Here is a 16,626-nt window from a genome sequence, read left to right as displayed (position 1 = left end):
TTACCTTTAGCATGAGTGTAAAAAGGCTGATGATGCCCTTTTAAAGGGCAAAACGTCCCTTTAGACCATAGTTTAATAGGATGTAAGTCCTAACTTTGCAAATATCATTTGTATTGAATAGGTTGACTAATAAAATTTTAATAATCTTAATTGATGTACATTTTCAATACGGACCAAATATGAAGTTTGTAACATGTAATACTGGATACTGGCCGCACTTAAGCGACTGCAGCTATCGAGCTCGGTAAGAAGTGTAAGACAGGTGTGGGATTTCTGTATCAACAGCACACCAAATTATACAACAAGCCTTGGAAATGTTCAAGATATGTGTTCATTTTGTTTATAAGAAAATAATGAGTTATATTTACTTTTATTTCAATTGACCTTTGCTGTTAGTTCATGTACTCAAATCCAATTTGGTACTAGCATTCAGAAGCACATTCTCATAGCCTTTAAATGCATGTACTGTAGTGGATTTACATTGCTGTTGCTTAGTCAGAAGATATAACACACATAACCCTTAATTATATTCTGTTATTCATAAGTAGTAGTTATATTGTCACACAATCATCTACTCCTCATAGTATAATTAACGCATTCACTGCACATATCCACCTCTCACTTCTTTTCCTGTACAAGTTCGACAGAAAATTTAGGACAGCAAATGAAAGAGAAGAAGCACCATGCCATCACTTGTACAGCAAACAAAATCTAGGATGATGTACATGCTGTGTCTTCTGCATTGAACAGATCAGTAATATATTATGATAAGTATACATGCATAATCTTCTAGAAAATATTCTGCATATTATTTCAATTACATCTATTTACATATCTGACATCTTATTTCCTTGCTTCTTTCCCAAATTATACTAAAGTAAAGATCAACCCTTATGCATAGTAATAAATTACCTGAAAATATCTGCTTGAAAATACTGTATAAGTATCTTTTGGGCAATTCTAGAAAGTGATATTAAGTTCTTATAGAAGCAAACACACACAATTTCTTGCCTATGACTAGGAATACTATTTTAAAAGAGCAAACTTTAATACTAAAACATGGTATTTAAAGTCCTGATTACATACTTTGTTACTTCACATTAAATAATAATAACTGAGTTTAAAAACAGGGAGCTGACAATAGTGAGAAAAATGGAAGTAACTGTGACATCCACTGAATAAGAGGCTATACATATCAATTAATGAGAGCTAACATGCTCTTCTGTATACATAAAGTACTACACTGCATTTCCTTAATGTGTTCTATAGTATGTACTAAATGTTTCCGTTAAGCGTAATATATTTACCACAGACCAAGAGACATCTGTTAGTATGGTACCTCACAATGCTGCTATGAGTTATGCCATTTTTCAAAGTCCAATTTTCAATTACCATCAACTGAATATTTCACTCCAAGTTGCTTCCGTAACTTATCCTCCAGTTCAGCCAACAACAAGCTTTCTTCATGAGTTATCCTTGGACTTTCTAACAGACCTGAAAGAATACACACAGTTTATTTCTATATATATATTCATGATAAACTTTGAAACTGATATCAGTTTCATAAATATTCTACATAGGTACTAAGTATAAAGTACCATGATCCATTTTTCCTTTACATACATCAAGCAGAAGATCTTTTAGTAGTTTATGATCACATTACTAATACTGATTATACAATAATATTATTAAAAACAGATTACCATGTCCAATTAATTTCTAATTGCCTAAATTATAACTTGAACAGTCTTTCCATATAACAGATTTTCATAACAACTTGTCACATACAAGAATTCTGTGGCCTAATTACTTATTAGGCTGAATATTCAATGATATGAAAGATGTAACCACTAGAAAGTCTCTAATCTAAGGGTAATTATGTATGTTTCCAGTAAGTTATATTCGTGTTTTTCTTTGTGTACGGCAATCCTTTTAATACTTAAGCATTTAACCAAATGCAAGGTTTCATTTCTATTAGAGCATTGTAGGATAAAGTAATACTAAAGAAATAATCTGGCTACGCGTTTAACTTTGTTGGTAATCCTTGAGTATGGTAGTTCTTGCAAATTTCAAACTTTAGGCCTAATTGCAATTTTCATTTCTAGTTTGCTTCATAATAACCTATTGTAATTAGGATACATCTGAACGTAGTTTAAAAACTGTTGTAGTGTATTGTAGTGACTTATTAGAAATTAGAGTGCTTATTCTATTATTTTGAGTAGTCTTGCGAATTTCAAACTTTAATTGTAATTTCCATTTCAGTTTTTTTTTGTGTTTTTTTTTTTTTTTTTTTTTTTTTTTTTTTTTTTTTTTTTTTTTTTTTTTTGCAAGGGGCTTTACGTCGCACCGACACAGATAGGTCTTATGGCGACGATGGGATAGGAAAGGCCTAGGAGTTGGAAGGAAGCGGCCGTGGCCTTAATTAAGGTACAGCCCCAGCATTTGCCTGGTGTGAAAATGGGAAACCACGGAAAACCATCTTCAGGGCTGCCGATAGTGGGATTCGAACCTACTATCTCCCGGATGCAAGCTCACAGCCGCGCGCCTCTACGCGCACGGCCAACTCGCCCGGTCCATTTCAGTTTGTGCTTAGTACTGTGCCCGTCCTAGTCAGTCTGCGAACACGAGACACCCCAGGGGTGCTCAGTTCGGTAGCTGTAGGCTTATAAAATAAATGAATGTGGCAGGATTATCATAGGGTTCATCAAATAAGCACGTTCCAGGTATAGAACATATATGACACTTTTATTTAATTAAATGCAATATTGGCCATCCTGAAATCTATGATTATGATTATGATCGTTACGTTATGGAATTTAATATGGCTCTTGATGTAACAAACCTAGGCACAATCAAATGGGATGGTACACGACAGTTATTTCCCTGACATTCTAACAGAGTATTTACATTGTGAAAATTTTTTTTTTCGTCTTTAAAGTTATTAGATTATTGGTTTAAAGTTGAATTAAAATTTTCATTCAGAAAAATGAGGTCTGGGCCAAGCCTTCATCGATAATCTGGAAAAAATGCAGTAATTGTAAGAACGAGTATAATAAAGAAATATCCAAGATTCAAAAGTTAACACTCATAGCAAAAATAAAATTTACAGTCGTTATCTTAACAATAAAATGAAAAGTTGAATTTGCCTTGGTTTTCTCTAAGTTAATCCGGGACGTCGGATATACCTGTTCACGTCGTCTCACATCTCTTTCCGTGAGAATTTATACTGAACGTTAAGTATTTGACCAATAATTAAACAAAATAAAACGCCTCCTGGGCTTGCAAACGTAAGTAAATGGGGAGAATACCATCCATGTGGAAATCCTGTCCACTATCAATCGATAATATCAGTGTCACATATTTCAGAACAGAACACATAAAAAAAATAATCCTCTAAATACTAACAAATTATTACTTCTACAGCTAACTACGGAAATTGTCAAGAAGACTGTAAGTACCAAGAAGAAAATATCTACACTATGTACACGTCGACGAGTGTCGATCAACCGTATTACTCTCCTGTTAACGAATTTATTGAGTTACGGCAAGATTGCGTTATCACATGAGGGCGAAAAATTGCAGCAACGAATGAGCTGATATAGTCACGAATCAGATATTATTTAGATATTTCGTCGAAGACCTGTTCTTTAGACCTAAGGCCTTCTCGAACATTCATCTGTACCTTGAGCTTGAAATTACTGGATTACTTGAGAAAATTTGGGATATTCCCACGAATTAAAAAGTACATCGATTAACATGGACTTTCATTTTCTTCATCTGAAGACACTAACATTAGGCTACACTGCATTTATCGCGAATAATCCATTAACATGTGAAAAGCTCAGTTTCGCGAAGATTCGTGCCATGCACAATTATTCCATATACTCTACACGTACAGTGTACCACAATGACGACCCTAACTTGTCGCATCCTAATCTCAAATATGTGTAGCCGTGAAATATCAGGACCTACCATCGTCCTACAAATACATAATATCCACTTAAAAGTGTCTCGATGATTAATTACTCCAACTGATTATCACATGCTCCCAATGCACATGTTCACATTAAATTCGTACATAGAATTCGGACTCAATATCCCGATGACACGTTGTCTCAGACACGAGGTACAAGTAGAAGTTCCATTACAAGGAAAATATAGAAAATGTGGACGAAATATCCTACCATTAAATCCATCGGACATAAATTAATTCATATTCGTGACGAAATTTACTCAATAAGCAAAGATGGTGTCGATAACACATGGATAACTCTATCAGAACCCTCACTGTCAAATTCATGGCCACATGGTCATTAAGTAATCACATGTGTCAGTTTCACGACGTATTCGAGCAAATAAACAACCATAAAATGTGTCAAAATAGCTTACTAAGAAGAAAGAAAGAATAGAACAAAACTACATAGAACAGATATAAATGAGACGTAATCGACTTAACTTATAGAGAAATCTTCATGTCTGGAAGTCTGGGTTCTCAATCAGCCATGCCAGGATGAAAGAATCTGCATCCCGACGCCGCCAACGATGGTCAAAGGTTTAGAACTTCATGGTGAAGCACTGGTAATCCATAATGCGAAGTTCCATCCTCTTCTGGAAAGATTCACGTCCACGTCTTCCGCGTCCACTCGTGAGAAAGCTGAAACTTACACAAAATGCTTTAGAGTAGGCTCCAAACACACACGTAACTGTATTTTGGAAATGACACGTACTTAAGGGATTAATATCTGCACATTCGACGTCTGATCACAGCACTGTTCTAAATTGTATCCAATTTTCAGACGTGTAGAGCACAGGAGTGAAGCCAGTATTCACGACGTTCCACGCTGAGCGACTGAAGGTGATAGTCCAGGAACACGCCAGTGTGTGAGAATGAGTATTCGTATCACATGACTTAAATATCATGTCTGGTGCACATGCACGGAAGTAAAGTCAATTTAGGAACTAAATTCTTCTACTGTACGAATCTACAACTTCATCACCATTTTAGCCACAAGGTCGTGCAAATTATTTCAAAATTTCAGTTTTTAATTTATATCCTCCAAATGTGCTATTCTTTTATCCAGTTTATTTTACTATAGTTCTTGAGCCTTCCGTAATTATGCACGTCGCCACCGAAGATATTACGAATATTTCATTCATATCGTTCCTCGCAATTACAGGTGACACGCGCTGGCCTCCTTCTTTCACTCGCCAACCTTCATTTTTTTATTTTTATTCCGTTAGCCAGCCGGCCGCTCTCCGCACAAAAAAACTCGTTCTCGCCCTTGTCCAAGGTCGCGCGCACCCCATCTCGCCGACAAGCGAACACAAGCCGCACCAACACCTGTTCACTCATCGGTGGCCTCACGGTCACATCCACCTCTTACTGGGACAAAAATTTTTAAACAAGGTTAAAAATTTTTAGATCATGTTCATTCCTTAAAATGTGGTCCGTATGTTGTCTACTTCACTGTTTAATTTTCCATGGTATTTATAACTTCCAAGCATCTGTCAGTTGTCTGAACGGTAATCATTCTGCACGACACAAACTGGTATTTCTTCGACAGCCGACCTGGGTCTTTTCTTTTTTCTTTCTTCACTCTTCTGCTTTACGGTAGAGTCTTAGGTTCGAGGCATTGAATATAAATTCGTAGGAGAGTAATAGTTTGATCTCTTCACATTGGAGTCTTTCTTCTGGCACCCTGATTTTCAGGTTGATATTGTGGTGCCGAGGGATTTAATCTATCGTCATGAGGTGAATTCCGGTGTCGCTGGGACTGTAGGCTCTCGGCTCCCATCACATCTGGATCGGTGTCTTGATTATGAATGGCGTCCTTCCATTTTGAGCCTTTTTCAGTTTCCTTCCTTAATTCTTCAATGTACCTCATGCTTTCTCGATGACGGTTCTCCATTTCATCTCTGAAATTCCGGTAGTTACGATCCGAATAATATCTAGGTCTATCATAGGGCCTATTCCGTCTGTAGTCCTGTGGTCGGTCCCGTGTCCTGTAATTTCCCCTTCTTCGGACATTCTTCGGATCTTCCATCCTGTCCTCTCTGGGTCTCGTTCTTCTCTCTTCCCATCGGCGGTCGTACGCTCTGGGATGGTTTTTGTACTCTTTAGGTCCACTCTGATTTCCGTTTTCAGGCATTGGAGTCGAATTCCGGTTTTTCGGAGTGTCTATTACGTTGACCTGATAAGTATTGCTCCTTTGAGTTTTCGGTACTGTTGAGACATTCATGGTATGGTCGAGTTGTCTGAGGAAAGCCTCAGCCTGCACGGCGGTCTGAACATTAGCAGCAATGAGTAAACGCTGTACTTCCACAGGAAACTGCTTTGTTATCGCTTGAACCAACTCATTTTCAGATGGTGGAGTGTCGAGGTCTTTCATTCGTCGTACTTGATTACAGAAGTAATTAGCGTACTGCGTCTGCCCATCTATGGAATATTTTCGTGAATACAAATCCAACCGTAGTGCTTGTTGCAGATCCGCTCCCCAGTATCTCTGTAGGAATAAGCGCTTGAAACCTTCATAGTCTTCAAACGTATAACGGAAAGCATGGTACCAGTTGAGCACGTCTCCCTCTAAAAATTTCTCCGCTGTTCGCAGATGTTTTTCGGTAGGGATCTTCTGTTCACGAATATATTCATCAAGGTCCCTAATGAAATTTTTAGGTGTGACCCCGTTTAAGTTGTTGAATTTTCTAGGCCTGTCCTCGCTCATTCGGATAAAATTAATGATTTGAGGTACACTTTGGGCCGGTGTAGTACTGAGATTTACTGTGGGTTGTTCGATATGGGTAATATTCTGAGACGATTCAGCTACGGGCGATATTCCTTCTGTTACAGTAGATTTAGCCTGTACGACCTCTTCGACATTACTCTGTCGGTCCATTAATGATGTCACTAAGACTCTAGTGCTCCTATCCTGCAACTTCAAGAATCCTACTTCTTTTTCTAATTTTTGGAGGGCGTCCATATTTTCCTCCATCTTCTGTTTCCCGGACTTGACATCTCCGGCAAGATTAATAATTTGTTCGAGTATTTCCGACTTGTCCTTGTCAATCATGCTCTTGATATCATCGAACTGGAGTGAAATATCTTGTATCTCCATTTGGTTGACTGAGATACTGTCCTTTACGGAACGGAGATCATCGTCGACCTTCTCTTTTATTTTCTTTAAGTCTTCTGTGACCTCTCCTCTAAGATTTTTCACTTGTTCTGACATCTCTTCTTGTGCCGTAGAAATCTCTACCTTTATAACATCTATCTCCTTCCTCACAGATTCAATGTTATTTCTGACTAGGACTACGTCACTCTGAAGAGCGGTGACCTTCCCGGAGATAACCTTATTATCCTCTTTAATCTGGCTCGTCAAAGTAACAACTTGTTCCAGGGTTTTTTTCTGATTTTCCCTGCACTCTAACACGATATTGTCAATCCGAGAACTAGTTTCCTCCAGTTTTGCATATAGTTCGTCACGACCTTTTTTTTGCCTCTTCCTGTATCGCAGCACCCATAATGTTCATTTTTTGACTCAATCGTTCATTACTATCTTCCTGTATTCCCTGTATTTTCCTGCTCTCTTCCTGCATCTTCCTAAATTCCTCTTTATTCTCGTCCTGTGCTCTCCTACTCTCTTCCTGCATTTTTCTGAGTTCCTCTTTATTCTCCTCCTGTGCTCTCCTACTCTCTACTGTCATAGTCTCTAATAACTTCCTAATCTCCTCGAGATCCATTCGATTATTCATAAAGTGACCTGTGTCAGCAAACGCCGAAATGCAGAAACTTTCCCCCCAGACATGTTGATTGTGATAAGGCAAATTCAAGTTTCATGAAGAAAATTCCTAACCCTCATTTTTCCATGTGAAACACATCATCATAAATAAAATGCTCCGAAAATTCCGCGTACTCTGTTAGAATTCTACCTAACTGGGATGGCATTAAATCTGAAATGAACCTGCCGAACCTTGAATAATTAGTAATTTGAGCAAGTCAATTTAAACCACGTGGAGAAGCAATTAATCAAGTTCCACGATGGATTAAGCCACTTTTTAAGCCACAAATCGAGCCCCACGGAAGGGACTAGCCACTAAGGTGCCCCACGGATGGGAAAAGCCACTAAGATGTGCCCGTCCTAGTCAGTCTGCGAACACGAGACACCCCAGGGGTGCTCAGTTCGGTAGCTGTAGGCTTATAAAATAAATGAATGTGGCAGGATTATCATAGGGTTCATCAAATAAGCACGTTCCAGGTATAGAACATATATGACACTTTTATTTAATTAAATGCAATATTGGCCATCCTGAAATCTATGATTATGATTATGATCGTTACGTTATGGAATTTAATATGGCTCTTGATGTAACAAACCTAGGCACAATCAAATGGGATGGTACACGACAGTTATTTCCCTGACATTCTAACAGAGTATTTACATTGTGAAAATTTTTTTTATCGTCTTTAAAGTTATTAGATTATTGGTTTAAAGTTGAATTAAAATTTTCATTCAGAAAAATGAGGTCTGGGCCAAGCCTTCATCGATAATCTGGAAAAAATGCAGTAATTGTAAGAACGAGTATAATAAAGAAATATCCAAGATTCAAAAGTTAACACTCATAGCAAAAATAAAATTCACAGTCGTTATCTTAACAATAAAATGAAAAGTTGAATTTGCCTTGGTTTTCTCTAAGTTAATCCGGGACGTCGGATATACCTGTTCACGTCGTCTCACATCTCTTTCCGTGAGAATTTATACTGAACGTTAAGTATTTGACCAATAATTAAACAAAATAAAACGCCTCCTGGGCTTGCAAACGTAAGTAAATGGGGAGAATACCATCCATGTGGAAATCCTGTCCACTATCAATCGATAATATCAGTGTCACATATTTCAGAACAGAACACATAAAAAAAATAATCCTCTAAATACTAACAAATTATTACTTCTACAGCTAACTACGGAAATTGTCAAGAAGACTGTAAGTACCAAGAAGAAAATATCTACACTATGTACACGTCGACGAGTGTCGATCAACCGTATTACTCTCCTGTTAACGAATTTATTGAGTTACGGCAAGATTGCGTTATCACATGAGGGCGAAAAATTGCAGCAACGAATGAGCTGATATAGTCACGAATCAGATATTATTTAGATATTTCGTCGAAGACCTGTTCTTTAGACCTAAGGCCTTCTCGAACATTCATCTGTACCTTGAGCTTGAAATTACTGGATTACTTGAGAAAATTTGGGATATTCCCACGAATTAAAAAGTACATCGATTAACATGGACTTTCATTTTCTTCATCTGAAGACACTAACATTAGGCTACACTGCATTTATCGCGAATAATCCATTAACATGTGAAAAGCTCAGTTTCGCGAAGATTCGTGCCATGCACAATTATTCCATATACTCTACACGTACAGTGTACCACAATGACGACCCTAACTTGTCGCATCCTAATCTCAAATATGTGTAGCCGTGAAATATCAGGACCTACCATCGTCCTACAAATACATAATATCCACTTAAAAGTGTCTCGATGATTAATTACTCCAACTGATTATCACATGCTCCCAATGCACATGTTCACATTAAATTCGTACATAGAATTCGGACTCAATATCCCGATGACACGTTGTCTCAGACACGAGGTACAAGTAGAAGTTCCATTACAAGGAAAATATAGAAAATGTGGACGAAATATCCTACCATTAAATCCATCGGACATAAATTAATTCATATTCGTGACGAAATTTACTCAATAAGCAAAGATGGTGTCGATAACACATGGATAACTCTATCAGAACCCTCACTGTCAAATTCATGGCCACATGGTCATTAAGTAATCACATGTGTCAGTTTCACGACGTATTCGAGCAAATAAACAACCATAAAATGTGTCAAAATAGCTTACTAAGAAGAAAGAAAGAATAGAACAAAACTACATAGAACAGATATAAATGAGACGTAATCGACTTAACTTATAGAGAAATCTTCATGTCTGGAAGTCTGGGTTCTCAATCAGCCATGCCAGGATGAAAGAATCTGCATCCCGACGCCGCCAACGATGGTCAAAGGTTTAGAACTTCATGGTGAAGCACTGGTAATCCATAATGCGAAGTTCCATCCTCTTCTGGAAAGATTCACGTCCACGTCTTCCGCGTCCACTCGTGAGAAAGCTGAAACTTACACAAAATGCTTTAGAGTAGGCTCCAAACACACACGTAACTGTATTTTGGAAATGACACGTACTTAAGGGATTAATATCTGCACATTCGACGTCTGATCACAGCACTGTTCTAAATTGTATCCAATTTTCAGACGTGTAGAGCACAGGAGTGAAGCCAGTATTCACGACGTTCCACGCTGAGCGACTGAAGGTGATAGTCCAGGAACACGCCAGTGTGTGAGAATGAGTATTCGTATCACATGACTTAAATATCATGTCTGGTGCACATGCACGGAAGTAAAGTCAATTTAGGAACTAAATTCTTCTACTGTACGAATCTACAACTTCATCACCATTTTAGCCACAAGGTCGTGCAAATTATTTCAAAATTTCAGTTTTTAATTTATATCCTCCAAATGTGCTATTCTTTTATCCAGTTTATTTTACTATAGTTCTTGAGCCTTCCGTAATTATGCACGTCGCCACCGAAGATATTACGAATATTTCATTCATATCGTTCCTCGCAATTACAGGTGACACGCGCTGGCCTCCTTCTTTCACTCGCCAACCTTCATTTTTTTATTTTTATTCCGTTAGCCAGCCGGCCGCTCTCCGCACAAAAAAACTCGTTCTCGCCCTTGTCCAAGGTCGCGCGCACCCCATCTCGCCGACAAGCGAACACAAGCCGCACCAACACCTGTTCACTCATCGGTGGCCTCACGGTCACAGTACTAATCTGTTGTATTATAATTAGGATACGTCTGAATGTAGTTTAAAATCATTATACCGGTAGTGTATTATAGTAGGTATCTAATTATGAATTAGTGTGTTTATTCTATTACTGTGAAATATTTGTGTAGTATAGTATCTGTAGTATTTGTTTTCTCTGTATTAACTCTCTTACTAGAATTCTGTTGCAGTAATTAGGGTAGACTTAACTGTAGTTTAGAATTGTGTAGACCTAATTCTTGTGTATTACTTTCAGTTTTCAGTAATTAACAGCAATTTTCATTCTGTTAGGGCGTTTAGAAAAAAAAAACTCATACAACTAAGTAGTGTTGTAGTGTAGTAGTAGCTTATGTTAATTACCTTGTTGATGTGTGATCTTTGTGAACTATCCTAGACAATTTCTTTCCTTTCATTTTATAGGCAATATTTCTTTCCTTTAATTTTTATTTGCACAGAATAAGATATTTTATTTTTCCTTTTCTTCCCATTATTCCATAAATAATGGCTACGCAATGCGAGTGTAGGAACTGTGGGTGTGGCCAGGCATTAAGGAGTATGAGGGAGGAGTTGGAGAGTTTGGGGGAGATAATTAGGATTCTCTCAGAGGACAGGAAGGAAAGTATGCCTCCCTCAAATAATGTACAGGATACAGTAGGTGTAAAGGAGGGATGGTAAGGAAATGGGGGAATTGCAGAAGACAGGTGGTCTAATGTTTTAAGGGGAAGGAGATTGCAGGCTAAGGGCTCTGTTCAAGATCAGAATTCAGGACAGGTGTCTGTGAGAAATCGGTACAAGTCACTGCAGGTAGAACAACCGAGGGAAGATGAGGAACAGGGAACTGTTGCTGAGATGTGTGGAGGTAGGAGGAAAGGAAAAGGTAGGAAAGGGAAATGTAGTGTAGTGGAAAGGAAAAGACAGGTGGAACAGGGTCATGGGAAGGAGAAAAGGGAGGAGGAAGTAGCTTATGCAGCAGTGAGAGAAGATAGGGCTGGCCAGGAGGGGAGAGGATCAAATGAGGTGGGTAGGGTTGAGGCTCTGGTCATGGGGGATTCCATCGTTAGACATGTGGGGAAAGTATGTGGAGGAAAGGGAACAAGGGTAGAGTGTTATCCAGGAATTAGGTTGAGGCAGATGTTGAGGAAAGTAGAACAGAAGGAAGAGGGAAACAAGAAGGTGGTAGTGTTTCATGTTGGTACTAACAACGTAAGGCAAGCAGGTATAAGTACCAACATAAATGCAGCACGGATCAGCAGAATACTGTGTAGGAGGGATACTGACTGGAAGGTGATTGGGGATTTTAATGAGACTATGGAGTGGGTATGTGGGAAACTGGGAGTGAGATTTCTAGATCCTAATGGGTTGGTAGGAGACAGGGATCTGCGCTCAGATGGTCTTCACTTAAACCGCAGTGGTGCATATAAGTTAGGAAACTTGTTTATAAGGGTTATAGGCAGGTACATTCAGGGAAACGGGGTGGCCTTGGGAGTGGTGTTAAGTGAACAGGGAACTGGAAATCAAGTAGGGATGACAAAAAAATGTTAGTGCTCAACTGTAGAAGCATTGTAAACAAAGGAATCGAATTAAGAAATTTAATAGATACAGTATATACTTACCAGATATTGTAATAAGAGTTGAATCATGGCTGAGAAATGATATAATGGATGCAGAAATATTCTCACGGAACTGGAGTGTGTAACGTAGAGATAGGATAGGAATGGTAGGAGGGGGAGTATTCATTCTGGTGAAAGAAGAATTTGTAAGCTACGAAAAAGTTAAGGATGAAAAACATGAAATTCTGGGTGAAAGGCTCATCTCTAAAGATAATAGGCAACTTGATGTCTTTGGAGTGTACAGACAGGGAAAGGGTAGCGCTGATGCTGATTCAGAATTATTTGATAAGATAATCAGCTATGTTGAAAATGATACGGAAAGGAATGTGATAGTAGCAGGTGATCTCAATTTACCAAATGTCGATTGGGAAGGTAATGCGAATGACAGGAAGCATGAACAACAAATGGCAAATAAGTTAATATGGGAACGGCACTTAATTCAGAAAGTGATGGAACCAACTAGAGGGAAGAATATTCTGGATGTGGTGCTGATAAAACCAGATGAGCTCTATAGAGAAACCGAAGTAATAGATGGTATTAGTGATCACGAAGCTGTTTTTGTCGTAGTTAAAAATAAATGTGAAAGAAAGTAAGGTATTAAAATTAGGACTATTAGGCAGTACCATATGGCTGACAAAACAGGCATGAGGGAGTTTTTAAAAAATAAGTATGATCGCTGGAAAATGGTAAATAAAAATGTAAACAGACTCTGGGATGGGTTTAACGTGATTGTTGAGGAATGTGAAAAGAGGTTTGTACCTTTAAAGCTGGTAAGGAATGGTAAAGATCCACTATATTATAACAGAGGAGTAAAAAGATTAAGAAGGAGATGCAGGTTGGAACAAAATAGAGTTAGAAATGGTTGTGGAAGTAAGGAGAAATTGAAGGAACTTACAAGGAAATTGAATCTAGCAAAGAAGGCAGCTAAGGATAACATGATGGCAAGCATAATTGGTGGTCATACAAATTTTAGTGAAAAGTGGAAGGGTATGTATAGGTATTTTAAGGCAGAAACAGATTCAAAGAAGGATATTCTAGGAATCATTAATGAACAAGGGAAGTGTGTATGCGAGGACCTTCAAAAGGCAGAAGTATTCAATCAGCAGTATGTAAAGATTGTTGGTTACAAGGATAATGTCCAGACAGGGGAGAGATGAGTAATACTAAAGAAGTATTAAAATTTATCTATGATGATAATGACATTTACAGTAAGATACAAAAGTTGAAAACTAGAAAAGCAGCTGGAATTGATAAGATTTCTGGGGATATACTAAAGGCAATGGGTTGGGATATAGTACCATATCTGAAATACTTATTTGATTATTGTTTGGTTGAAGGAGCTATACCAAATGAATGGAGAGTTGCTATAGTAGCCCCTGTGTATAAAGGAAAGGGTGATAGACATAAAGCTGAAAATTACAGGCCAGTCAGTTTGACATGCATTGCATGTAAGCTTTGGGAAAGCATTCTTTCTGATTATATTAGACATGTTTGCAAAATTAATAACTGGTTTGACAGAAGGAAGTTTGGGTTTAGGAAAGGATATTCGACTGAAGCTCAGTTTGTAGGATTTCAGCAAAATACAGCAGATATCCTGGATTCAGGAGGCCAAATGGACTGCATTGCGATTGACCTATCTAAGGCATTTGATAGGGTAGATCATGGAAAACTACTGGCAAAAATGAGTGCTATTGGACTAGAAAAAAGAGTGACTGAATGGGTGGCTATATTTCTAGAAAACAGAACTCAGAGAATTAGAGTAGGTGAAGCTTTATCTGACCCTGTAATAATTAAGAGGGGAATTCCTCAAGGCAGTATTATTCGACCTTTATGTTTTCTTATATATATAAATGATATGTGTAAAGAAGTGGAATCAGAGATAAGGCTGTTTGCAGATGATGTTATTCTGTACAGAGTAATAAATAAGTTACAAGATTGTGAGCGGCTGCAGGGTGACCTCGATAGTGTTGTGAGATGGACGGAGGGCAATGGTATGATGATTAACGGGGTTAAAAGTCAGGTTCTGAGTTTCACAAATAGGAAAAGTCCTCTCAGTTTTAATTACTCGTTGATGGGGTGAAAGTTCCTTTTGGGGATCATTGTAAGTACCTAGGTGTTAATATAAGAAAAGACCTTCATTGGGATAATCACATAAATATGATTGTTAATAAAGGGTACAGATCTCTGCACATGGTTATGAGGATATTTAGGGGTTGTAGTAAGGATGTAAAGGAGAGGGCATATAAGTCTCTGGTAAGACCCCAACTAGAGTATGGTTCCAGTGTATGAGACCCTCACCAGGATTACTTGATTCAAGAACGGGAAAAAATCCAAAGAAAAGCAGCTCGATTTGTTCTGGGTGATTTCCGACAAAAGAGTAGCGCTACAAAAATGTTGCAAAGTATGGGCTGGGAAGAACTGGGAGAAAGGAGACGAGCTGCTCGATTAAGTGGTATGTTCTGAGCTGTCAGTGGAGAGATGGCGTGGGAGGACATCAGTAAACGAATAAATTTGAGTGGTGTCTTTAAAAGTAGGAAATCACAATATGAAGATAAAGTTTGAATTCAAGAGGACAGATTGGGGCAAATATTCGTTTATAGGAAGGGGAGTTAGGGATTGGAATAACTTACCAAGGGAAATGTTCAATAATTTTCCAATTTCTTTGCGATCATTTAAGAGAATGCTAGGAAAACAACAGAATCTGCCACCTGGGCGACTGCCCTAAATGCAGATCAGTAGTGATTGTGTGATTGTGGGGGGATCAAATATAAATGGGATTCTATTTTTTATTTATATTAATTTATTGAAAAACACAAGGCAATTACAATTTATTTTTCCACATAGTTTCCTGCTTTGGAAATACATTTGTCCCAGCGTATGAGCAGCTTTTTGATGCCCTCATCGTAAAAGAACACGGTCATGTCACCAGCCAGTTGCGCATGAAGTCTTCCACACTCTCATCATCTTCAAATCCTTACCCTCCTAGAGCTTTTTTAAGCGGTCTGAGCAAATGGAACTCGCAGGGCGATAAGTCCAGGCTGTAAGGAGGATGATCAAGTGTAGTCCAGTGCATTTTCTGTAGCCTGGGGACAGTTAGGCTGATGACGCACGGAGCGGTTTTTGCCAAGTCGGCAGCCGAATCGGCCGTCGATTCGGCGCATGTTTCTATTGTATCAGATGGGATGAAACAGACACAGCGGTGCTCGCCGATAGGTGGCAGATTTGCCGACTCGGCCTGTCATTTAGCTGGCGGTGCAGCGAACGTTTTGAAGACTTTGTGTGCGCTCTAGTGCCACTGATTTAATACATTCAGCTGAATCACGGCCGACTTGATGCGTCGCTCTAGCGAGGGATCCAGTCGGCCGTGGCTGAATTTACGTGGCGATTGCATCATTGGTAGGTATTCCTGTATTAGATATCATGAAGTATCTTTGAAATTCAATAATATACACGTAAAAGGACTTTTGGAATAAGAATAATAATTTATTTTTATATAATGTTAGCTAGCTTCCTCACCTAACGTCGCGCTCACTAATGTGTTTTGTCCACTGCCTGCTCGATACGCACCCGATGACTGCTTATATGCAGTCATTTTAGATGCAGATCGAGCAGGCAGTGGTTTCATCACAGTCGGCAAAAACCGCTGTGTGTATCAATCACAGGCGGCGGCCGACTCGGCTAAAACCGCTCCGTGTGTCATCAGCCTTAGAGCTGCAGTATGGGGCCGCGAATTGTCATGGAGGAGGATGACCTGTCGAATCGGCTGGTCTCGTCTTTTGCGGCGATATGCAACCCTCACCTTGTTCAACAGCTCCCAGCAGTAAACAGCATTGATTGTGCGTCGCTCATGTAAAAAAAAATCAATTAGCAAAATGCCTCGCCAATCGGGAGAAACGGTTGCAAGAACCTTGCCAGCTGACAGTCGAGTCTTGGCTTTCACAGGTGCTGCCTCCCCTTTCCTCTGCCACTCGTTACTGGCTTGTTTGGATTCAGGAGTGTAGTGGTGGACCCATATTTCATCACAGGTGATGATCCGACTCAAAAATGCATCACCTTCTTCCACAAACTTTGCTGTAAGCCTCTGACAGACTTCCAAACGTCTCAACTTCAGATT

The 16,626-nt window shown here is 38.8% G+C and overlaps 1 protein-coding gene across 4 annotated transcripts in view; it reads right to left on the bottom strand.

Annotated features, from left to right (window-relative positions):
- Window positions 1–476: 476 nt before the first annotated feature.
- The window catches only part of LOC136872020 (trans-1,2-dihydrobenzene-1,2-diol dehydrogenase), a 165,569-nt gene continuing 149,419 nt past the window's right edge, over window positions 477–16,626 (bottom strand). For all 4 annotated transcript variants that reach the window (XM_068227298.1, XM_067145836.2, XM_067145835.2 and 1 more), the window contains exon 6: window positions 477–1,494. In XM_068227298.1, the coding sequence (XP_068083399.1) occupies window positions 1,385–1,494 (110 nt within the window). In that variant the 3' untranslated portion in view covers window positions 477–1,384. The remainder of the gene's footprint in view (window positions 1,495–16,626) is intronic.

This window comes from Anabrus simplex, chromosome 4, assembly GCF_040414725.1.
Source record: "Anabrus simplex isolate iqAnaSimp1 chromosome 4, ASM4041472v1, whole genome shotgun sequence".
Taxonomy (NCBI): Eukaryota; Metazoa; Arthropoda; class Insecta; order Orthoptera; family Tettigoniidae; genus Anabrus; species Anabrus simplex.
The sequence above is the reverse complement of the archived record's forward strand: the minus strand, read 5'-3'. Positions and strand labels throughout refer to the sequence as shown.